Raw genomic sequence first — 25,973 nt, 5'->3', positions numbered from 1 at the left:
GCTTGTCTTGCATACTGCTGAGTTACAGGACAAGACCCCACACACTCACAGGGGTCTCGCCTGCTGAACTCATGACGAAAAGGGGTCTTAAGACCAAGTTATCTCTTGTACACCCGGATTTAAGTAATCATGTTGAATACAGAAGACAGAGTCAACAAGGGTACCACGATAATGCATCTGTGTCACGCGAAATTTCTGTTAATGATCCTGTATATGTGTTGAATTATGGTCAAGGTCCCAAATGGATCGCTAGTACGGTCCTGGCCAAGGAGGGCAACAGAGGATTTGTTATTAAGCTCAAGAATGGGCAAACTTGCAGGAAACACATGGATCAAACAAAGCTGAGGCACACAGACGAGCCACAGCAGTCAGACGAAGAAACCGTCGACGACCAACCAACCTACTAGCTGCCTTCAGTGGACTCAAGGGTCATCAGTGAACCCGGAATTTCCATCACGGACTTGTTGAATAAAAATGGACTTGCAATTCCTGACATGGCCACCGCCACCCCCCAACAAGTCAGCTATCCTGCCCAATGCCACAACAGACTCCGCACATTCACCCAAGGCCGAAATCAAACTGAGATGGTCAACCCGGGAGCGTAAAGCACCGGACCGTCTCAACCTGTCAAAGACTGTGATAAGATCTCAGAGAATGTATTGTCATGTATGTACATGCTGTTTTCTAGCCACCAGATGGTGTCATTGTTGGAGGCCACTGAGCAGCATGCACATGGTGCTGCCCTGGTATAAAAGGCCAGCCATTTTGTGAGTCAGGCACTTTGGGTCGTAATGAAGCAGAACAAGGTTGTACATTGTTCAGTTAAAGAGTACTCAGTTTGCACCTTTATTGCATACATAACATGTTTGAACTGTATAAAACACGAGTTTGGCTGCAATTGGGAGTACTGTATGCAGTTCTGGTCATCATATTACAGGAAAGATGTGATTGCACTGGAAAAGGGTTCAGAGGAGATTTACCAGAATGTTGCCTGGACTGGAGAATTTTGGCTATGAGGAAAGATTGGAGATGCTGGGTCTGTTTTTTTTGGAACAGAGGAGGCTAAGGGGAGACCTGAATGAGGTGTATAAAATTATGAGGGACCTGGATAGAGTGGATCAGAAGGACCTGTTTCCCTTGGCAGAGGGGTCAACAACAGGGGGTATAGATTTGAAGTAATTGTGGGGGGGTTTTAAGAGGAGATATGTGGGGCAATTTCTTCACCCAGAGGATGATGGGGGTCTGGAACTCACTGGCTGAAACGGTGGTAAAGGAAGAAACCCTCACCACATTTAAAAGATACTTGGATGTGCACCTAAAGTGCTGTAACCTACAGGGCTACGGACCAAGAGCGGGAAAGTGGGATTAGGCTGGATAGCTCTTAATTGGCCGGCGCGGACACGATGGGCCAAAATGGCCTCCTTCCGTGCTGTAAATTTGTATGATTACCTTAAAACATCACTGACTCCAACTTCAACAACCATGAATTTATTAACAGTTAAGGAACAATGAAAAAAGCAGTTTTCTTCGATTGAATTAATCACAGGTGGGGGTCATTGAATGGTGATGGAATTTATTATCATTGTTCCAACATGGAAAATCATCCATTTCCTTCACAGCATCAACTGGGGCTCCAACATAACCAACAGCTAAAACTCACTGTGTGATTTCAACATTCTGTACTGGTCCATCAATCAGCAGCAAAAGCACAGAAAAGGTGTACAAAAAGTAACTTTCAGTTAAAACTGTAAGCAACATCTTCATACTGAAACCATCAAACTCTGATTTTCCATCTCATTCACGACACAGTCTTATCTTCCAGCGATATATCAAAATACAATATTCCATTCAGTGGCATCACCAGCATTTTATTTTTCATTGTGTAATAACGCTACCGGGCTGTCTTCTTCATGTTAAACAGCATCATAACAGAATCAGTGTGGATCAAATGGACTTCCGATTCCAGCAACCTTGAGCTTGTTGCATTGCAGTATTCCTTGCAATAGAGATTTTACTCTTTAATTTCTGTTTAATCCTTCCAAATCATTTCATTTCCAGACAGAATAACCGGTCATGCATATGGTCCACTACCATCTGCAACAAAAGGTAAAGTAGACATGGCTTACATTCTCATTCATGCTTGGATTTATTTACTCCTGATTTTAACGGGGGCCAAGGGGGTGTTTGTGATCAGGGAAAGGAAGGGGACAAGATGGTCCCAAAATTCCTTTGCTGGGCCTGGACAAGCAATCCTGCTCTTCCTGGCCCACAAGGAAGACTAAAAAAGTCTGAAACCCTTACCTACCTGTGCCTCTTCTGACCCACGATCCATCGCTTGGCTGGTACGGCCTGCCGGGTACGTGTCACATCCCCTGCTCAGGCCTCAGACTAATATTACATTTGGCACTGATCTGCCTATGTAAAGCATGACCCTGCTACTTTCCTGTGGGTGTACTGCTCATCCGCTCAAAACATTGGGCTATTATCATGGCCTGGAAGGCAGGCAGCGGGAGCAGAGAGTAAATCAACTGCCTCCCTGACCAGTTTCCACCATTGAGGCTATAACTTTACTTCAAAATATTACCAGTTCTTCAGTCTGTGTACCATCTAATATGATTTTCAATCACTGTCACATCCCAATATCAGCAACAACTGCATTCAATAAAAGTGATGAGGCAGTTTTCTTGAAGAAACATTTAATGTATCTATTATAGGATCTAACACAGTTCAGAGATGATGATATGTGAGACCAAAGATTTTTTTCACTGTAGCTGTTCCTAAGGAACCATCCAAGATCGTCCCATGAAGACCCTTTCCATTGATTTGCAAACACTGTTTCAAGGAAAAGACATACAGAAGGATATGATCAGCGGGGGTTTTCTGACTGTGCACGTAACAGCCCATCATTTCATGTACATTAAAATTAAATGTGGGGTCGAGGGAGGTTGCAGGAATGGGAAAAGAGGGGCAGAAAACCCCAGCAATCATCTTTCACTGTTTCATACAACAACATTGCCAATATATCACTTTTCCTTGTGCAATAATACTAAGTGACTGTGTTCTTTATATCATACAATAATATAGAAGATTATTGTATTAACATAGAAACATAGAAAATAGGTGCAGGAGTAGGCCATTCGGCCCTTCTAGCCTGCACCGCCATTCAATGAGTTCATGGCTGAACATTCACCTTCAGTACCCCATTCCTGCTTTCTCGCCATACCCCTTGATCCCCATAGTAGTAAGGACCTCATCTAACTCCTTTTTGAATATATTTAGTGAATTGGCCTCAACAACTTTCTGTGGTAGAGAATTCCACAGGTTCACCACTCTCTGGGTGAAGAAGTTCCTCCGCATCTCGGTCCTAAATGGCTTACCCCTTATCCTTAGACTGTGACCTCTGGTTCTGGACTTCCCCAACATTGGGAACATTCTTCCTGCATCTAACCTGTCTAACCCCGTCAGAATTTTAAATGTTTCTATGAGGTCCCCTCTCATTCTTCTGAACTCCAGTGAATACAAGCCCAGTTGATCCAGTCTTTCTTGATAGGTCAGTCCCGCCATCCCGGGAATCAGTCTGGTGAACCTTCGCTGCACTCCCTCAATAGCAAGAATGTCCTTCCTCAGGTTAGGAGACCAAAACTGTACACAATACTCCAGGTGTGGCCTCACCAATGCCCTGTACAACTGTAGCAACACCTCCCTGCCCCTGTACTCAAATCCCCTTGCTATGAAGGCCAACATGCCATTTGCTTTCTTAACCGCCTGCTGCACCTGCATGCCAACCTTCAATGATTGATGTACCATGACACCCAGGTCTCTTTGCACCTCCCCTTTTCCTAATCTGTCACCATTCAGATAATAGTCTGTCTCTCTGTTTTTACCACCAAAGTGGATTCCATTGAAACGTTTGCCCAAATCTTTATTCCTCAAATCTAATTTAAACTTTTGTTCCCTCCAAATTCGCAGCAACATCTACCGCTGGTAAGTTCATTAATGCATGTTGTGTTTTCAACTCAATCTATCAAATACCGTGCTGGTTCTTTATAGACTTCTCTATAAGTTAATGATTCACAATGTGAATCGTTCCTCCATTACATTTAGTTCAAGGTGTCCTTGTTAGTTTATCCTATCTCCCTGATTTCTAATCCTGATACTACATGTATCAAACTGATTTGCTTCCTCACTTTAAAATCACTCATCTCCACATCTAGCTTTCATTTTACTCGTTGCAGGAAGAACCTCTTCACATGTATCAAACTGATTCGCTTCCTCACTTTAAAATCACTCATCTCCACATCTAGCTTTCATTTTACTCGTTGCTTTCCCCTTCTCCAATCTTATTGATTTAACACGCATATGTATTTGTGCTGCACTGTTTGATATATGATATGGCCATGGTGAAGGACATCAGTGTGTGGTGCAAAAGAGAGGTGGTGGAGCATGGGAGGCAAATCAAGGAGTGGTTGTTAGGTGGCTTGGCTATTAATGGTCTGTAGACTGCAGGAGGAAGGGATATCCACAGTTTTAGGATCAATGGAAAGAGTGAGCTAGAGAAGGCAGTGCTATCACTCTGGTCTTATACAGCGTAAAGATGAAGGGAGAAGAATGATGAACAAAGAAAAAGTGTAATCTCATCAAAACTTTGTAATCAGTAAAATCTAAGCTGAACTTACTCATGTAATCACATTCCTTATCCAAGTCAGCAAACACAGTGATCAATGGTTTGCCAGATTTGCTACAATCTATCTGGTTGATTCTTCGTACAGATTGTTTATATATATATATATATATATATATAAACTACTGGAATCATAGAAATTAGACCCAAACAGAGACTATTCATCCCATCAGTTATGCAACAATGCTCGCTCTTTTAATGGAGTGATGTTCTTTAATCACATTTCCTTGGCCATTTCCTGCATCCTTTCATGTTCTTCCTTTCCATATATTTATCCAGTTCACTTTTAACAATGATCCAGTATCTGCCAGCACCCATTTGTGAAAGAGCTTTCCATGTTCTAATTACTCTCAGTATGAATCTTTCTTCGAAGTCCCTGATTGATTCTTCTGCTGGTAATCCTGACTCGGGTCTCTAAATTACTGATCGGCCACGCAGTGGAAGCAATCTTTATCAATTCATTCTCTCCAAAACATTTAAAATATGCATTCACCTTTTTGAGTTAGTGAAAAAAATCCCCCATCTTTCAAACCACTTTTCATATTGGAACCTCTGATATTTGGAATCATTCCTGTCAATCGTTATTGAATCACATCTATGTCTCTGGTATGTTTGATGTCATGAGACAGAAGACTCTCCTGTGGCTTAATTAGCATCTTATATAAATTCAACATCATTTTCTTCCTTTTCTCAATTCAAAGTGACCGTACTACAAGACCCAGAATTTCATTTGCTTCATTATGGCCTGTTCCATTTGAACGCCCACTTTAAAAGATATCTATATCGGCACCTCTTGATGCCGCCACTCTGATTAAGAATCTGTACAATTCGGCTAAGGTTCATTGCAATGAATGATCACAGAAGCAATGATTGGCATCTTGAAGCTGCACTTCAGCTGCCTGGATCAGTGGAGGATGGGCTCCACAATATCGTTCAGCTACAGTGTCCAGGACTGCTGAAGTCACCTGTATGGTTCACCCCTTCGCATCGTAAACCAGACTGCTTATGGATGACACCAAGAGTGAGAGGCAAATACCCAAGGGCAGCAAGGTGATCAGGCAGATTATCAGCAGCAGCATGAAAAAGAGGCTGAGGACAATTCAGTGTCAGATGCAGCATCAATTCATGCTAAGCTGATACGGGAGAACTTCTCTTGCCTTTGTACTATGCCCTGCACAGCCCATGAACAGCCCTGACTACATTTCCCATCACACAGCTGGCAGGGCAGGTTGATATGGTGGTTTATATATGTTTTCATGTGATTATAAATAGAAGAATAAAATGTAAAAGCAAAGAGACCATGCTAGAACTTCATAAATCGTTGGTTAGGCCCCAGCTAGAAAGTTTTTGGACAGTTCTGGGCACCATACTTCAGGAAAGATGCAAAGGCCTGGGAAAAGGTACAGAGGAGCTTTACCAGGAAGTTACCAGGGATGAGGGACTTCATTTAAGAGGTTGGAAAAGTTAAGACAGTTCTCACTGGAACAGTCGTGCCCTAATAGAGGTTTTCAAGATCATGAATGAGAAAAGCTATTCACTCGGACGAAGTCATAGATTCAAAATCATTGGCAAAGGATCTAGAGGAGCAATGAGGAGATGTTTCTTTCACTCAGTGTTTGGGATCTGGAACGGTCTACCTGAAAAGATGGTGGAAGCTCTTTTTTAATTCATTCACGGGATGTGGGCGTCGCTCGCAAGGCAAGCATTTATCGCCGATCCCTAATTGCGTTTGAGAAATTGGCAGTGAGCCGCCGCCTTGAACCGCTATAGTCCGTGTGGTGAATGTACTCCCTCAGTTCTGTTGGCTAGGGAGTCCCAGGATTTTAACCCAGCGATGATGAATGAGCTGCGATATATTTCCAAGTCAGGATGATGTGGAACTTGCAGTAGCTGGTGTTCCCATGAGCCTGCCACCCTTGTCCTTATAGGCGATAGAGGTCGCAGGTTTGGAAGGTACTGTCAAAGAAGTCTTGCTGAAGTGCTGCAGTGCATCTTGTAGATAGTAAACACTTCAGCCACGGTGCACTAGTGGTGGAGGGAGTGAATCTTTAAGGTGATGGACTGCCAATCAAGCAGGTTGCTTTGTCTTGGATGGTGTTGAGCTTTTGAGTGCTCGAGCTTCACTCCTCCATGCAAGTGGAGAGTATTCCATCACACCCCTCACTTGTACTTTGTTAATGATGGAAAGGTTTGAGGAGTCAGGAGGTGAGTCACTCGCCACAGAATATCCAGCCACTGACCTGTTCTTGTTGCCACTGTATTTATCTGCCTGGTCCAGTTATGTTTCTGGTCAATGGTGACCACTGGATGTTAATAGCGGGAGATTCAGCAATGGTAATGCCATTGAATGTCAAGTGGAGGTGGTTAGACTCTCTCTTGTTGGGGATGGTCATTGCCTGACACTTAAGTAGCAAGTAACATTCGCGCCACACATCAGCCAACCCAGAACATTGTCCAGGTCTTGCTGCATGCGAGCACGCACTGATTCATTATCTGCGGAGTTCTGAATGCAACCGAATACTGTGCAATTATGAGCGAACATCCCCACTTCAACCTTATGATAGAGGGAAGGTCATTGATGAAGCAGCTGAAGATGGTTGGTCCAGGACACCGCCCTAAAAAACTTGCACTAATATTCTGGGCTGAGATAATTGTTTACCACCATTCATGACTGGAAGAGTCAGAACTGCAAAATTTCGATCTGATCTATTGGATGTGCGATCCTTAGTTCTGTCTATAGCATTCTGCTTCCACTGTTCAGTAGTCCTGAGTTGTAGCTTCATTAGATGGCAACTCATTTTTAGGTACGCCTGGTGCTGCTCAGGGCATATTCTTCTACATTCCTCATTGAGCTAGGTTTAGTCTCCTAACTTGATCATAATGGTAGAGTGAGGGTATGAGGTTACAGATTGTGGTGGAATACAATTCTGCTGCTGTTGATGTCTCTCAGTGCCTCATGGATGACCAGTTTTGAGTTTCTAGATCTGTTCTGAATCTATCCCATTTAGCACTGTGGTAGACGATTGAGGTTATCCTCAGTGTGAAGACGGGACTTTATCTTCACAGGGACTGAGTGGTGAACACGTGAACATCCTCACCTCTGACCATGGAAAGATGCATCTGTGAGAGATAGATTGTTGAGGACGAGGCCAGTTGACCTGTCTGCTTTGAATCTTATTACAGTTTGTTGTGGCAGTTTGACAAAACTGCGTAGCTTGCGAGGCCATTTCAGAGGGCAGTTGGTCTGAAGTCACACCTAAAGGAAATCAGGGTTTTTACGACAATACAATACTCCCATGTTCACCATTCCACATTTGTATAATTCAAATTCTGCAGCTGCCGTGGTCGGATGTGAACTCATGTCTCTGGATCACTAGTCCAGTAACATAACCACTATGCTACTGTACCCTTCCAATTCCATGAATAATTTTAAAAGGGAGATGGACAGGTACTTGAGGATCAGGACAAAAAGCAGGGATGTGGAACTAAGCACGACTGCTCTTTCCAAGACAGGATTTCATCTCCACAAGGATAGTGCGGTGGTCAATGCTACCACTACTGTCATGCACAGATGTACTGCAACAGGTAGATTGGTGACGACGAGGTGAAGTCCATAAGAACGTAAAAAATATAAGCAGATGGGAGCCATTTGGCCCCTTGAGCCTGCTCTGCCATTCAATAAGATTATAGCTGATCTGATCTTGGCCTCAACTCCACTTTCCTGCCTGTTGCCCATAACCCTTAACTCCCTTGTAGTTCAAAAATCTGTCTGCCTCAACCTTGAATATATTAAATGACTCAGCCTCCACAGCTCTCTGGGGTAGAGAATTCCAAAGATTCACAACCCTGAGAAGAGAAATTCCTCCTCATCTCCGTCATAAATGTACGACCGCTTATTCTGAAAATACGCCCTCGAGTTGTAGATTCCCCACGAGGGGAAATATCCTCTCAGCATCTACCCTGTCAATCTCCTCAGAATCTTATATGTTTCATTAAGATCACCTCTCATTCTTCTAAACTCCAAAGAGTAAAGGTCCAACCTGCTGAATCTTTCATCATTAAACAACCCTTTCTTCTCCGGAATCAAATTAGTGAATCTTCTCTGAACTGCCACCAATGCAAGTATATCCCTCCTTAAATAAGGAGACCAAAACTGTATGCAATACTCTCGGTGTGGTCTCACCAATAGTCTCAATTGTACAGGTGTAGCAAGACTGCGTTGTTTTTATACTCCATCCCCTTTTGCAAGAAATGCCAACATTCCACTTGCCTTCCTAAATTACTTGCTGTATCTGCATTTCTATTCTTCCTACCAAAGTGGATAACCTCACATTTTCCCACATTATACTCCATCCGCCAAATTTTTGCACTCACCTAACCTATCTATAGCCCTTTGTAGACTCTGTGTCCTCCTTACAACATGCTTTCCCACCTATCTTTGTACCCTAGGTTGGTTCCCTCACCACCTGCCGCAGGCCGAGTCTGGCAGCCATGTCCTTCAGTATTCGGCTTCCTCGTTCAGCAGTGATGCTACCGAACCATTTTTGGTACTGGACATTGAAGTCCCCCACCCAGAGTACATTCTGTGCTTGATCCAAGTGGTGTTCAACATGGAGGAGGACTGATTCATCATCTGCAGGAGGGCACTAAGTGGGAATCATCAGGAGCTTTCCTTGCCCATGCTCGACCTGAAGCCATGAGACTTCATGGGATCCGGTGTCAATGTTGAGGAATCCCAAGGTCACTCCCTCCCGACAGTCTATCACTGTACCACCACCTCTGATGTGTCTTTCCTGCCGGTGGGACAGAACATTGGCAGCGATGGTGATGGAGGAGTCTGGGACATTGGCTGAAAGGTATGATTCTGTGACTATGACTATGTCAGGCTGTTGCTTGACTAGTCTGTAGGACTGCTCTACCAATTTTGGCACAAGTCCCCAGATGTTAGTGAGGAGGACTTGGCAGGGTCAACTGGGCTGGTTGTGCCTTTGTTGTATCCGAAGCTGGTGTCTAGGTCGATGCCGGATGGCCCATCCGGTTTTATTCGATTGACTTATTGGTTGAAGTGGACAATGGCACCACTAATGTCTTGAAATCAGCAAGTCATTTAAAATTTTAATGTGATGAAGACATTAGGTGCAACAGGCAAGTATGTCACCGTATTGCATTGTGTGAAGTTCAGGCACCAGTATATAGCATAACCCAGTGACTGCCTCACTTGATGGCCAATGCAGGTAGGTCCCTTCTGACATTCATTCTTTCTCCCTGGATCCAATGATCCAGGTGGGTGAGTGCCAGCCACCTGCTGTGCCAGTGTTCCTGCCACTCATCTTTCTACACAAACTTGCCTTCCTTCTCCAAATCCAACAGTGCCAATGGAATGCCTCTGGCCAACACTGGTTGTGGGTAAAAGGGTAAATAAGGGGGTATTAATGTTTCACATAGAACGACCAGTGGGGCACAAAAGAATATTAATACATGGAGTGACCTTGGTGGGCTCATTGGCTTTTTGTTACTGATTCGTTCTTATGTCTTGTTAGCTGATACTTGCCACTGCAAGAGCACAGAGTGGATTACTGTTGTTCACACACAGACCTTCAAAAGTTCACTTCCAGTATCAGTGACCCCAACTAGAACAACACTGAGGTGGAAATTCATTACCGCCCATTTTGAGGCGTAAATCCAGGCGGAGCGTGAAGTATAGCGCCTTGAAAAAGTTTGCATCTTCCGTCAATAAATTTGGTTGAATCGGGCCAAGAGCTGACGGGGCGCTAAATCAACCGTCACCCGGGGGGCGCTAACGGAAATCCTCGCGTTATATTCTGGAATTCATTGTGCAAGCTCCATAGACCGATTTGGAATACAGCTGTTGGACTACTAATGTACCCATTAAAGTATTTAAATTCATTTGTTAGCAAACTGTTAATAAGTCTGTCTGCCATTGCAAACTCGGGAGGCTCACGCACCGTGCTCTGTGTAAACGTTGCACTGACTGACCTCCGAGGGAAGCGTTTCCTCCTTCCTTTAAATAGCCACCAGTCAACGACGCTGGACTGTTTTTTTCAGACGTGATTAGTGGCGGTCACTAAATGAGACGACTGCACTGAATTTAGCGACCGGGATGCTCACACAGTCATTGCACCCGACTGACGCCATGATCAGCCTGATAGTCAGCAGCCAGGCACGAGCGTTTTCCGCCCCAGTTAGCCCTCAACTGAATTTTCTAGTGGAGCACTAAAAACTGCGTGACCAGTCACTAAGCTATTACACCGCTTTAACACCCCTTCTGGCAGCTAATTGCAGCGCGAAACAACCGAATTTCCACCCCTCTGAATTTAACAAAAATACACCAGTATATTTGGATGAAGTAATAAACAAACAATACAATAAAAACTGGCCACACTGTCCCACAGGCCCTAATTTCCCTGTTGACTGGCCAAGAGGCAAAACTCTGCCAACACTATGGTTGGTCTCTCTGAGAGCCAAGAAAGTGGGATCTCCCGATGTAAATAGTCCCTAACACTGATGGCCTTGCTTGTAGCAGGTGGAGGCTCTGCCCCACAATGCTGATCAGGAGCCATCATGGCCTGGCCTAAACTGTGGCTCTTCCAGCCAACACCCATGCAGATTATAGGCGTGCACTGAATACTCTGAAAATTGTGGTCCTAAAGTGCCTTTCTGTTGACTTGACAACTGGGCTTTTCTATTGAAAGATGGAATTAGTTTGTAATATCTGCACTTATACCTTGAAATACTTGCCTTCCAGCATCAAATACGTCATCAATTTCGACAACAGGTATGAAATTAGCAATATAGATTGAGCAATATCTTCAGAATGAAGATGGAATAAAAATATACAAACTCAGACCTCGGTTTTTTGATTGTAATGCCAATGCTAATGCATTCATTTTTATGGGTTAATATCACCGTTATCAACAGGATACAGGAAAGTTGATGGAATCATTAACATTCTCCATACTTAAACTTTCACCTACGCCAATAGTGACATGAATTTACCTTGGCAATGTCTAATATTCCTCATTTCAAATTATGATGTGTCTTTCAGAAGAAGAAATCTTTGGAGGCACCATCGGAAGTAAGCAATGTTTTAATTTTACTTTATCCAGATAATGCAAAGTAGTGAAATTTGATTTAAGTTCAGTTGTATGGTATTAGACTTTTTCACAGCTCAATCCTCAATTCTTGTCCTCAATTCTTGTAACAAGAAAAGCCCTTACACTGATCTATATTAACATGGCCATGTTCTCATTCTGTGGGATCCATTTTTCCCAGCATGAAGAAAATATTTTCACGTGCAATACAAAACCAGCAGACAGATTTCCTGGCTTTAGTGCTCAAATATTGCTTGAAAAATATTGTGCTAAAATACTGGCTAAACGGGCTTCTGAATGTCAGAATTCAATTACTTATCAAATGAATATGAATTGAGGTATAATTTGGGATTAATCAGGAACAACTGATTTCCCATTAAATTGTTAACTAGTATTATCAATTGATATAAATGCACCTTTTGATGCTCTCCACACTTACACCGTCAACTGTATCCTTTCCAGCATCGGGAACAACTGCAACTTCAACAGAGATGGAATTTTACACAATTGTAACATGTACTAATTAATCATTCATAAAAATTGTACAAATTAGGATTGATCACCTTCAAAAGATTACTTTGCAACCTCAGCAATAATTCTAAACCACAGAAGTCATAAAAACGGGGGTAGGCCATACGACCCCTCAAGCCTGCTTCCTCATTCAGTCAGATCTTCGACCTCAACTCCACTTTCCCACCCGATCCCCATATCCCTTGATTCCCCTAAAGTCTAAAAATGTATCGATCTTAGCCTTGAATGTACTCAACGACTGAGCATCCACAGCCCTCTGGGGTAGAAAATTCCAAAGAGTCACAACCCTCCGAGTGAAGAAATTATCCATCAGTTCAATGGCCGACCCCTTATCCTGAGACTATGGCCCCTAGTTTTAGACTCTCCAGCCAGGGGAACCAGCCTCTCCGCATTGTCATGTATGTACTTTTGGGATCACTAGCCACGAGATGGCGTCACTGTTGGAGGCCATTAGGCTGCACGCACATGTGTGCAGTCCAAGTATAAAAGGCCAGCCATTTTTACATTAGCCACTTTGGGCCTTAATAAAGCAGAGCCAAGGTCATACCTCTTGGAGTTAAATAGTACTCAGTCTAACAGTTATTGCATACACAACATTTGGCGACGAGGCAACAAGAACCTTTGTATGCAGAAATGAGCACAATTGGGTTGGAGATGCTAAGGGACTTCTTTATCGAGGGCATCGGTCATGCGGGAATTTTCCGCAAATTAATTGAGACCAAGGATTTGACCTTGGAAGCGGCGGCGTTGATAGCTCAAACGTTCATGGCGGGGGAGGAAGAGATGAAAATAATATATGCCCGCAATTCTGCCTCTAACACGGCAATGAATCAGAGAGTCAACATCATTAATGCGCCTCAGAGCCCCGCAGTTTGGCAAGGGCAGTCCGACACTCCCCAGGCAGCAATAGACCCCAGAGTAGGACTTCAACAGAGACAATGGCAGGCTGAATGTACATTCACGCCATCACAGTGGACAATGCGGCCCGGGATGGGAACATTGACACCACTAATAGGGTACTTAGGAGCAGTCCAAGGGACAGTCAGTGCGGAATGCCTGGCCATAGTCCCTTTGTTCCTAACAATGGAAACTTTAACTCATGCTGGAGGTGTGGGGGAAAACACTCGGCTAGATCTTGCAGATTTCAACAGTTTGTCTGCAGGAACTGAAATCTCAGTGGCCACTTAGCTCGAATGTGCAGGAAGTCGGCAACCAGACTAATATATGAGGCGGATGGACCAGAAGAGGGTTCTTTGAGGCAGGATGACTTTTGGGGCAAATCGATGGACGTCGAGGTTCAGCGGGTCCGTGTGGCGAATATTCACAGTTCATACACCAAAACGCCACCAATGATGATGAGAGTTTTATTAAACGGTATCCCAGTACGCATGGAGCTGGACATTGGGGCCAGCCTGTCACTCATGGGCGTTCAGCAATTTGAGAAGGTATGGCCACTTAAAGCCAAATTAGCACGTATTGAGACACAATTACTGACTGACACTAAAGAAATCATTCTGGTGCTAGGCAGTGCAATGTTGGCTGTCACACACAATGGGTTAGTGAATCGGCTGCCGCTCTGGATTGTCCCGGGCAATGGTCCCACACTGTTGGGGAGGAGCTGGTTAGCCGCGACGAACTGGAAATGGGGGGGGGGATGTTCATGCAATGTCATCTGTGGAACAAAGTTCGTGCTCACAAGTCCTACAGCAATGCGAGTCGCTATTCCAACCTGGCATCTGGACTTTCAAAGGCACTAAAGTATTGATACACATCACCCCGGACGCCAGTGCACCACAGTCAGAGCGGTGCTGTATGTGATGCGAGGAAAGATCGAGAGCGAATTGAACTAGCTGTTGAGAGAGGACATCATCTCGCATGTTGAATTCAGCGACTGGGTGAGCCCCAGCCTTCCCGTCCTAAAAGCAGATGGCTCTGTCAGGATCTGTGGCGACTACAAGGCCACCATCAATCAGGTGTCCCTACAAGATCAATACCCGCTCCTGAGAGCGGAGGACCTCTTCACCACACTGGCAGGCGGTAAGCTGTTCACCAAGTTGGACCTCACTTCAGCCTATATGACCCAGGAACTGGCCGACGAATCTAAACTACTGACCACCATCACCACGCACAAGGGACTGTTCGTTTGGCATTCGATCTGCGGCCACGATTTTTCAACAAAACATAGAAAGCCTGCTCAAATCCATTCCTGGACCGATCGTATTCCAGGACGACATCCTCATCACGGGTCAAGACACCAAGGAACACCTCCACAACCTGGACCGGGTAGGCCTGCGACTCAAGAAATCTAAATGTGTGTTCTTAGCTCCTGAGGTTGAGTTTTTGGGCAGGAGGATTGCTGCAGATGGGATTCGGCCCACCGAATCCAAAACAGAGGCGATTCGACGAGCATCTAGGCCCTGCAACACATCGGAGTTGCATTCATTCCTGGGACTGTGAAACTATTTCAGGAACTTTCTGCCGAACTTGAGCACGCTACACGTGCTCCTGCATAAGGATTGCGCTTGGTTTTGGGGGGACTGTCGGGAACGGGCTTTTGATCGGGCGCGAAACCTACTTTGTTCAAACAAGTTGTTGACCCTTGTAAAAAAAATTTGTTCTGACATGTGATGCATCGTCCTATGGGGTTGGGTGCGTGTTGCAGCAGGGCAATGCTGAGGGTTATGCCTCCAGGTTGCGCTCTCAAGCAGAACGGGGATATGGCATGGTCGATAAGAAAGCGCTTGCATGTGTCTATGGTGTAAAAAAATGCATTAGTACCTCTTTGGTAGGAAGTTTGAATTAGAGACGGACCACAAGCCATTAACATCCCTGTTATCAGACAGCAAGGCTATCTATGTCAACGCATCAGCTCGCATACAGCGATGGGCTCTCACGCTGGCTGCTTATGACTACTCCATCCGGCACCGGCCCGGCACTGAAAATTGCGCTGACGCGCTCAGCAGGCTTCCACTGGCCACCAGATAGTCATGGCTGTCGATGCCTTTGACAGTGCAGCTCCCCATCACAGTCCGCCAGATCAAAATCTGGACAAACAGAGATCACCTCCTATCCCTGATTAAGAAATGTGTCCTGACTGGGGATTGGGCGCCCGCACACGGAGCATGCCCTGAGGAGGTCAGACCGTTCCACAGACGGATGGATGAGCTCTCCATCCAAGTCGACTGCCTACTATGGGGCAGCAGGGTAGTTATGCCCCAGAAGGGCAAGGAGGCATTCATCAGGGAACTCCACAGCGAGCACCCGGGCATTGTGCTGATGAAGGCCATTGCCCGGTCACACATTTGGTGGCCTGGAATTGATTCAGACCTGGAACACTGTGCTCGCAGGTGCACGACATGTACCCAGCTGGGTAATGCCCCCAGGGAGACCCCGCTCAGCCCATGGCCCTGGCCCATCAGGCCATGGTCATGCATTCATGTTGACTATGCGGGCCCGTTCATGGGTAAGATGTTCCTTACTGTAGTAGATGAGTACTCGAAATGGATCGAATTCATGCACGTCATCCACCACAATGGAAAGCCTACGTGCGATCTTTGCAACCCATGGCTTGCCGGACATGTTTCACAAGCTACAAATTTCAAGAGTTTATGTCGGGCAATGGCATCAACCATGTCAGGACTACGCCGTTCAAGCCAGCCTCCAATGGCCAGGCGGAACGTGCGGTCCAAATCATTAAGCAAGGTATGCTCAGGATTCAAGGACCCTCCCTACAATGCCGCTTATCGCGCCTCCTGCTGGCCTATAGATCCTGACCGCACTCGCTCACGGGGGTCCCGCCCACAGAGCTACTAATGAAACGGACACTCAAAACTCGGTTGTCTCTCATTCACCCATCCTGACCAACATAGTTGAGGGCAAGTGCAAGTCACAAAATGAGTACCATGACCGTAATTCGAGGGGAAGGTGTACAGAAATAAATGATCCTGTATTTGTCCTCAATCACGCCTTGGGGCCCAAATGGCTTGAGGGCACTGTAATTGACAAAGAGGGGAATAGGGTCATCGTGGTAAAACGCAACAATGGTCAGATGTGCCGTAAGCATCTGGACCAAGTGAAAAAAAGGTTCAGCATCGACACGGAGGAACCTGAAGAAGACCAAGAGATGGAGCTCACAACACCGCCAGTGAACGAGCAACAAGAGCAATCATAAGAATGCACAGTCCCTGTGGTCAGCCCGGACAGGCCGGAATCACCACAGGTGACAGACACTCACATCAGTGTCCAACAACCAGAGTCCCAACTGCGGCGCTCCACGAGAGAGTGTAGACCGCCTGAAAGACTAAACCTATGATCCCAATAAGACTTTGGGGGGGGTGGGAGGTGATGTCATGTATGTAACCACAATGTAACACCACTGTATTACTGTATACACACAACCTAGATGCACACCTTGACCACAAGGGGTGAACTTGTGGGAGACACTCCTTACCTGATCACACAGGTATAAAAAGGGAGGTCCCACGCAGGGTCATCGTCTTTGGAGTCCTGTGAATACAGAGTTAAGGTCACAGGGTGACCTTGCCCCCAGAATGTGCCTCGTGAGGTTTCATACTGTAGAGTAAGGACTTTACAAAGACATCTTACCACAATTATATAAAGCCTTAATGAAACCACACCTGGAGCACTATGTACAGTTTTGGTCTCCTTATGTCATAAAGGACATACTTGCTTTGGTAGGTCTTCCACTCATTTAATATAAAGTTCGGCACCTGGAATGTCAGGACCCTAATGGACCAGTCCAATAGCAACAGGCCGGAGTGCCGCACCCCCATAGTTGCTCGGGAACTTAGGCGCTTTGACATCGTCATCGCCGCCCTAAGCGAGACCCGGCGGGCAGGGGAAAGCCAGCTCAAGGAACATGGTCGAGGTTATACCTTTTTCTGGAAAGGAAAACCAGAGGAAGAATGCCCCCTTCATGGAGTCGGCTTCACTGTCAAAAATGAACTGGTCGGCTGCCTCAAAGTCTCCCCCTGCGGGATTAACAAATGCCTGATGACCCTTCGCCTTACCCTATCCCGGAACCAATGCACTACAGTCATCAGTGTGTACGCCCCAACACTCGATGCAACGGATAAGGTTAAAGAGGGTTCTTATTCCAACCTTGAGACATTCCTGGCCCCAAGGCCGAAAAAATTGATCCTCCGAGGAGACCTTAATGCCATGATCAGCAAAGACACAGCCCTCTGGGGAGGCGTGATTGGCAGAGAGGGGGTACGGAAATCCAACTCCAACAGCACCCTACTCCTGACAAAACGTATAGAACAAAAACTCATCACCAACACCCTGTTCCGCCAGAGGGACAAATTCAAGACATCGTGGCAACACCCTCACTCCAAATACTGGCACCTGCTTGACTATGTCATCGTCCGAGCCAAGGATTGCAAGGATGTGTGCATCACCCGCGCCCATGACGGAAGCTGATGACTGCTGGACGGACCATCGCCTAATCCGATCCATCATCAATATTAACATAGCCCCAAAGCAGAGGGGACAGCAGAAGCAGTGCCGCAAAAAAATTAATGCCGGGGCACTTAAAGACCCAGCTAAGAGAGCCCGATACAGCCAGCGCCTCACAGCCAATCTGGCGTGCCTTGATGACCCTGAGATGCTCAATGCCCACAGCACTTGGTCTGCACTCCAGGCCTCCATAACCAGTACCTGTGAAAAGACACTTGGTTACTCAACCAGAAAACACCAGGACTGGTTTGACAAAAACGATCAGGAGATCCAAGAACTAATAGATCGTAAAAGCAGAGCATTTTTGAGCCTCAAGCAACAACCAAACTCGGGAGCTACAAAGCAACGTTACAGACGGCTCAAGGTTGAGGTTCAACAAAAAACCTGGGACCTAAAGAACAGGCGGTGGATGAAGAAAGCGCAGGTGGTACAACAACTAGCCGACAGCCACAACATATGAGGATTCTTCACTGCAGTCAAGACCACCTATGGTCCAAACTCCCAAGGCCCCACCCCACTCCTGGCAAAGAATGGGGGAACACTCATCAAAGACACCGAGGCTATCAGGGCCCGATGGAAGGAGTACTTTGAAGATCTCCTCAATCAAGACTCTGCCTTTGACTCGAGTGTTTTCAATTCCATCCCCAGCATGCAACCCGCCACCACCTCAGTGAAATTCCAACGCTGCACATATAAGAACATAATAACATAAGAATTAGGAACAGGAGTAGGCCATCTAGCCCCTCGAGCCTGCTCCGCCATTCAATAAGATCATGGCTGATCTGGTCGTGGACTCAGCTCCACTTACCCGCCCTCTCCCCGTAACCCTTAATTCCCTTATTGGTTAAAAATCTATCTATCTTTGACTTGAAAACATTCAATGAGCTAGCTTCAACTGCTTCCTTGGGAAGAGAATTCCACAGATTCACAACCCTCTGGGAGAAGAAATTCTTTCTCAACTCGGTTTTAAATTGGCTCCTCCGTATTTTGAGGCTGTGCCCCCTAGTTCTAGTCTCCCCTACCAGTGGAAACAACCTCTCTGCCTCTATCTTGTCTATCCCTTTCATGATTTTAAATGTTTCTATAAGATCACCCCTCATCCTTCTGAACTCCACCGAGTAAAGACCCAGTCTACTCAATCTATCATCATAAGGTAACCCCCTCATTTCTGGAATCAGCCTAGTGAATCATCTCTGTACCCCTTCCAAAGCTAGTATATCCTTCCTTAAGTAAGGTGACCAAAACTGCACGCAGTACTCCAGGTGCGGCCTTACCAATACCTTATACAGTTGCAGCAAAACCTCCCTGCTTTTGTACTCCATCCCTCTCGCAATGAAGGCCAACATTCCATTCGCCTTCCTGATTACCTGCTGCACCTGCAAACTAACCTTTTGGGATTCATGCACAAGGACCCCCAGATCCCTCTGCACCTCAGCATGTTGTAATTTCTCCCCATTCAAATAATATTCGCTTTTACTGTTTTTTTTCCCCAAGGTGGATGACCTCACACTTTCCGACATTGTATTCCATCTGCCAAACCTTAGCCCATTCGCTTAACCTATCCAAATCTCCTTGCAGCCTCTCTGAGTCCTCTACACAACCCGCTTTCCCACTAATCTTAGTGTCATCTGCAAATTTTGTTGCACTAAACTCTGTCCCCTCTTCTAGGTCATCTATGTATATTGTAAACAGTTATGGTCCCAGCACTGATCCCTGTGGCACACCACTAACCACTGATTTCCAACCGGAAAAGGACCCATTTATTCCGACTCTCTGCTTTCTGTTCGCCAGCCAATTCTCTATCCATGCTAATACATTTCCTTTGACTCCGCGTACCTTTATCTTCTGCAGTAACCTTTTGTGTGGCACCTTATCGAATGCCTTTTGGAAATCTAAATACACACATCCATCGGTACACCTCTATCCACCATGCTCGTTATATCCTCAAAGAATTCCAGTAAGTTAGTTAAACATGATTTCCCTTTCATGAATCCATGCTGCGTCTGCTTGATTGCACTATTCCTATCTAGATGTCCCGCTATTTCTTCCTTAATGATAGCTTCAAGCATTTTCCCCACTACAGATGTTAAACTAACCGGCCTATAGTTACCTGCCTTTTGCCTGCCACTTTTTTTAAACAGAGGCGTTACATTAGCTGCTTTCCAATCCGCTGGTACCTCCCCAGAGTCCAGAGAATTTTGGTAGATTATAACGAATGCATCTGCTATAACTTCCGCCATCTCTTTTAATACCCTGGGATGCATTTCATCAGGACCAGGGGACTTGTCTACCTTCAGTCCCATTAGCCTGTCCAGCACTACCCCCCTAGTGATAGTGATTGTCTCAAGGTCCTCCCTTCCCACATTCCTGTGGCCTGCAAATTTTGGCATGGTTTTTGTGTCTTCCACTGTGAAGACGGAAGCAAAATAATTGTTTAAGGTCTCAGCCATTTCCACATTTCCCATTATTAAATCCCCCTTTTCATCTTCTAAGGGACCAACATTTACTTTAGTCACTCTTTTCCGTTTTATATATCTGTAAAAGCTTTTACAATCTTATTTTATCTTTTGCGCAAGTTTACCTTCGTAATCTATCTTCCCTTTCTTTATTGCTTTTTTAGTAATTCTTTACTGTTGCTTAAAATTTTCCCAATCCTCTAGTTTCCCACTAACCTTGGCCACCTTATACGCATTGGTCTTTGATTTGATACTTTCCTTTATTTCCTTGGTTATCCACGGCTGGTTATCCCTTCTCTTGCCGCCCTTCTTTTTCACTGGAATATATTTTTGTTGCGCACTATGAAAGAGCTCCTTAAAAGTCCTCCACTGTTCCTCAATTGTGCCACCGTTTAGTCCTTGTTTCCAGTCTACTTTAGCCAACTCTGCTCTCATCCCACTGTCGTCCCCTTTGTTTAAGCATAGTACGCTCGTTTCTGACACAACTTCCTCATCCTCAATCTGTATTACAAATTCAACCATATTGTGATCACTCATTCCGAGTGGATCTTTTACTAGGAGATCATTTATTTTTCCTGTCTCATTACACAAGACCAGATCTAAGATGGCTTGCTCCCTTGTAGGTTCTGTTACATACTGTTCTAAGAAACAATCCCGTATGCATTCTATGAATTCCTCCTCCAGGCTACCCCGTGCGATTTGATTTGAAGAGGTAGGCAAAGCCATAAAACAGCTCAAGAATAACAAGGCTACGGGTGCGGATGGATTTCCTGCTGAGGCGCTAAAATATAGCAGAGAGACACGGTCAGTGCGGATACATGACCTCATCTCTCTCATTTGGAGGGAAGAGAGCATGCCGGGTGATCTCAGTGATGCAGTGATCATGTCCATTTTTAAAAAGGGGAACAGATCCGACTGCGGCAACTACAGGGGAATCTCCCTGCTATCAACCACTGGGAAGGTTGTCGCTAGAGTCTTCCTCAACCGTCTTTTCCCTGTGGCCGAGGAGCTCCTCCTGGAGTCAATGCGGATTTCGTCCCCTACGAGGAACAACAGACATGATCTTTGCAGCACGACAACTACAGGAAAAATGCAGGGAGCAGCGCCAGCCCTTATACATGGCCTTTTTCGATTTTACGAAGTCCTTTGACACTGTCGACCGTGAGGGCTTATGGAGCGTCCTCCTCCGTTTTGGGTGCCCCCAAAAGTTTGGCAACATCCTTCGCCTGCTCCACGACGACATGCAGGCCGTGATCCTTACCACCGTGACCCATTCCACCTCCGAACTGGGGTCAAACATGGCTGTGTCATCGCTCCAACCCTCTTCTCAATCTTCCTCGCTGCCATGCTCCACCTCACTGTCAACAAGCTCCCCGCTGGAGTGGAGCTAAACTACAGAACCAGCGGGAAGCTGTTTAACCTTCGCTGCCTCCAAACCAGGTCCAAGGCCACCCAAACCTCTGTCTTTGAACTGCAGTACCCGGGCAATGACTGCGTCTGCGCACATTCTGAGGCTAAATTCCAGGATATAGTCGATGTATTTACCAAGGCATATGAAAGCAAAGGTCCTCCACCAGCCTGTCCTCGCCGCACAGCACTGCCCTCAGTCATCAAAATTCATGGCGCGGCCCTCGACATCGTGGACCACTTCCCATACCTCGGGAGCCTCTTGCTAACAAAGGCAGACATCGATGTGGAGATTCAACATTGCCTCCAGTGTGCCAGTGCAGCCTTCGGCCGCCTGAGGAAAAGAGTGTTCGAAGACCAGGCCCTCAAACCTACCACCAAGCTCATGGTCTACAGGGCTGTAGTAATACCCGCCCTCCTGTATGGATCAGAGGCATGGATGACTTACAGAAGACACATCAAGTCGCTGGAGATAAATCACCAATGATGTCTTCGCAAGATCCTGCAAATCCCCTGGGAGGACAGACGCAGCAACATCACTGACCTCACCCAGGCTAACATCCCCAGCATTGAAGCACTAACCACACTTCATCAGCTTCACTGGGCAGGCCACTTAGTTCACATGCCAGACACGAGACTCCCTAAGCAACTGCTCCATGCGGAGCTCCTTCATGGCAAACGAGCCAAAGGTGGGCAGCGGAAACGTTACAAGGACATCCTCAAAGCCTCCCTGGTGAAGTGTGACATCACCACTGACGCATGGGAGACCCTGGCCGAAGACCGTCCTAGGTGGAGAAAGTGCATCCGTGAGGGCTTTGAGCTCTTCGAATCTCATAGTTGTGAGCGTGAAGAGATCAGGCGCAGGCAGCGGAAGGAGCGTGTGGTAAATCAGTGCCACCCCGCCTTCCCCCAACGAATATCTGTCCCACATGTGACAGGGTCTGTGACTCTCATATTGGACTGTTCAGCCACCAAAGAACTCACTTTAGGAGTGGAAGCAAGTCTTCCTCGATTCCGAGGGACTGCCTATGATGATGGGGTGGTGTGCCACGAGGGTTCGCTAGACTGATTCTTGCTATAAGGTGATTGTCCTATTGAGTAGACTATGCCTATATGCCCTAGAGTTTGGAAGAATGAGAGGTGGTATCATTGAAAGTACAAACATTTTTAAGAGGCTTGACAGAGTAGATGCTTAGATGACGTTTCCCCTGGCTGGGCATCTAGAACGAGGGATCACAGTCTCAGAATTAGTGGCCGGCCTTTAGGACTGAGATGAGGAGAAATGTCTTCACTGAGAGGGTTTGAGAATCTTTGGAATTCTCTACCACAGAGAGCTATGGATGCTCAGTCAATGAGTATGGCACTGCTGGCGCGAATACATGACCTCGTCTTTCTCATCTGGAGGGAGGAGAGCATGCCAGGATCTTAAGAGATGCAGTGATGTGACCATCTTTAAAAAGGGGGACAAATCTGACTCCGGCAACTACAGAGGAATCTCCCTGCTATCCGCCACTGGGAAAATCTTCGCAAGAGTCCTCCTCAACCATCTTCTCCCTGTGGCTGAGGAGCTCCTCCCGGAGTCGCAGTGCGGATTTCGTCCTCTACAAGGCACAACGGACATGATTTTTGCAGCACAACAGCTACAGGAAAAATGCAGGGAACAGCGCCAGCCCTTATACATGGCCTTCTTCGACCTGACAAAGGCCTTTGACACTCCAGCGTCCTACTCCATTTCGGATGCCCCCAAAAGTACGTCACCATCCTCCGCCTGCTCCATGACGACATGCAGGCCGTGATCCTTACCAACGGATCCATCACAGACCCAATCCACGTCAAGCAGGGCTGCGTCATCTCGCCCCAACCCTCTTCTCAATCTTCATCGCTGCCATGCTCCCCGCTGGAGTGGAACTAAACTACAAAACTAGTGGGGACCTGTTCAAGTTTTGCCGTCTCCAGGCCACATCCAAGACCACCCCAACCTCAATTGTCGAGCTACAGTACGCGGACGATGCCTGCGTCCGCGCTTACACAGAGGCTGAACTCCAAGACATAGTCGATGTATTTACTGAGGCTTCGAAAGCATGGGCCTTATGCTAAACATCAGTAAGACAAAGGTCCGCCACCAGCCTTTCCTCGCCGCACAGCACTGTCCCCCAGTCATCAAGATCCACGGTGCGGCCGTGGACAACGTGGACCACTTCCCTTATCTCAGGAGCCTCTTATCAACAAGAGCAGGCATTGACGACAAGATCCAACACTGCTTCCAGTGCAGCCTTCGGCCGCCTGAGGAAAAGAGTGTTTGAAGACTCGGCCCTCAAACTGTCAACAAGCTCATGGTCTACAAAGCTGTAGCAATACCCACCCTCCTGTATGGCTCAGAAACATGGACCATGTACAGCAGACACCTCAAGTCACTGGAGAAATACCACCAACAATGTCTCCGCATGATCCTACAAATCCCCTGGGAGCAGACGCACCAACGTTAGCGTATTCGACCAGACCAACATCCTCAGCCTTGAAGCACTGACCACACTTGATCAGCTCCGCTGGGTGGGCCGCATAGTTCGCATGCCAGACACGAGACTCCCAAAGCAAGCGCTCTACTCAGAACTCCTTCACGGCAAATGAGCCAAAGGTGGGCAGCGGAGCCGTTATAAGGACACCCTCAAAGCCTCCCTGATAAAGTGCAACATCCCCACTGCGAGTCCCTGGCCAAAGACCGCCCTAAGTGGAGGAAGTGCATCCGGGAGGGCGCTGAGCTCCTCGAGTCTCGTTGCCGAGAGCATGCAGGAATCAAGCGCAGGCAGCGGAAAGAACGTGTAGCAAACCAGTCCCACCCACCCCTTCCCTCAACGACTTGTGACAGAGACTGTGGTTCTCGTATTGGACTGTACATCTACCTGAGAACTCATGTTAAGAATGGAAGCAAGTCTTTCTCGATTCCGGACGACTGCCTATGATGATGATGATGATATTCAAGACCGGGATTGATAGAATATTGGATACTAAGGAAATGAAGGGATATGGGGATAGTGTAGGAAGGTGGAGTGGAGGTAAAAGATCAGCAATACAAAATGCTGTTGTTTCAGTGAAAACATAGTCAGGTGCTAACAGACTGCCCCCGAATCCCACCACACCCGGCTACATAAAAATGTCATTTGAAAGAACGAGCCCTTGCCTGATTTGCAGACCCTTCAGCAGAATTAGTTCCCATAGTGGCAAGTACCCCAGCTGCTGGACCTCCTTTCATTTTTCTGGACTGGCCACAATTTGTTTTGAGCATTTCCTGATCTTATTTCGAACCTCCAACATCTGTTCTCCCTTATTGCCCCATCTTGTCCTTTTTCTTCTGTGGTTTTTCCAATGGTTTACACTTTGTCAGCTATTTTCACGTTCTTTCCATCTCATCTCTTTTCAGTGATTCACTCAGATGATCTCACACCAGGTATCTCCTGTCTTTTAATCAGTTTATATATCGTTCAACCCTTTAACTTGCTGTGTGATTGAGAAATGCCTTATATGCTTATCTGAAGCCTTCAGTCATCATCATCATAGGCAGTCCCTCGGAATCGAGGAAGACTTGCTTCCACTCCTGAAGTGAGTTCTTTGGTGGCTGAACAATCCAACACAAGAGCCATTCCCTGTGATGAAGTATTGTATGTTTTGAAAATGCACGAAGAAAATGTTTACAATCCTACTGCTCACTCTCTTAGTGCTGCACTGGATTATGGGCAGCAGAGAAGCATGGGATCACAGCGGGAGAAACTTCGGATCACAGGCGGGGGAGAAACATTGCATCAAGGGGGGGGGCGGTGGGAGAAACATGGGATCACGGGCAGGAACGACCATAGGATCACGGGTGGGGGAGAAACATGACATCATGGGTGGGGGAAAAACATGGGATTACAGTGGGATAAACATGGGATCATGTGTAGAGAAACATATCATAGGTGGGAGAAACTTGGGATCATGGGCAGGGGAGAAACATTGGATCATGGGGGGAGAAACCTGGGATCACAGGCGGGGGAGAAACAGCAGATCATGGTGGGAGAAACATGAGATCACGGGCAGGGAGAAACATGGGATCACGGGTGGAGAAACATGGGATCATGGGCGGGGACAAACATGGGATCGCGGGTGGAGAAACATGGGATCACAGGTGGAGAAACATGGGATCATGGGCGGGGACAAACATGGGATCACGGGTGGAGAAACATGGGATCACAGGTGGAAAAATAACATCATGGATGGGGAGATACATAGGATCACGGGGGGTGGGAAACATAGGTTCGCAGTGGGAGAAATATA

The 25,973-nt window shown here is 46.4% G+C and overlaps 1 protein-coding gene across 1 annotated transcript in view; it reads left to right on the top strand.

Moving 5' to 3' along the window:
- The window catches only part of LOC139279608 (GATA zinc finger domain-containing protein 14-like), a 319,765-nt gene that overhangs the window by 112,019 nt on the left and 181,773 nt on the right, over window positions 1–25,973 (top strand). The window contains exons 23-25 of the mRNA XM_070898724.1: window positions 2,059–2,106; window positions 11,448–11,477; window positions 11,748–11,777. Coding sequence (XP_070754825.1) covers window positions 2,059–2,106; window positions 11,448–11,477; window positions 11,748–11,777 — 108 coding nt within the window. The remainder of the gene's footprint in view (window positions 1–2,058; window positions 2,107–11,447; window positions 11,478–11,747; window positions 11,778–25,973) is intronic.

This window comes from Pristiophorus japonicus, chromosome 14 (assembly GCF_044704955.1).
Source record: "Pristiophorus japonicus isolate sPriJap1 chromosome 14, sPriJap1.hap1, whole genome shotgun sequence".
NCBI lineage: Eukaryota > Metazoa > Chordata > Chondrichthyes > Pristiophoridae > Pristiophorus > Pristiophorus japonicus.
Note: the sequence above shows the minus strand (reverse complement) of the source record. Positions and strands in the feature narration are given on the sequence as shown.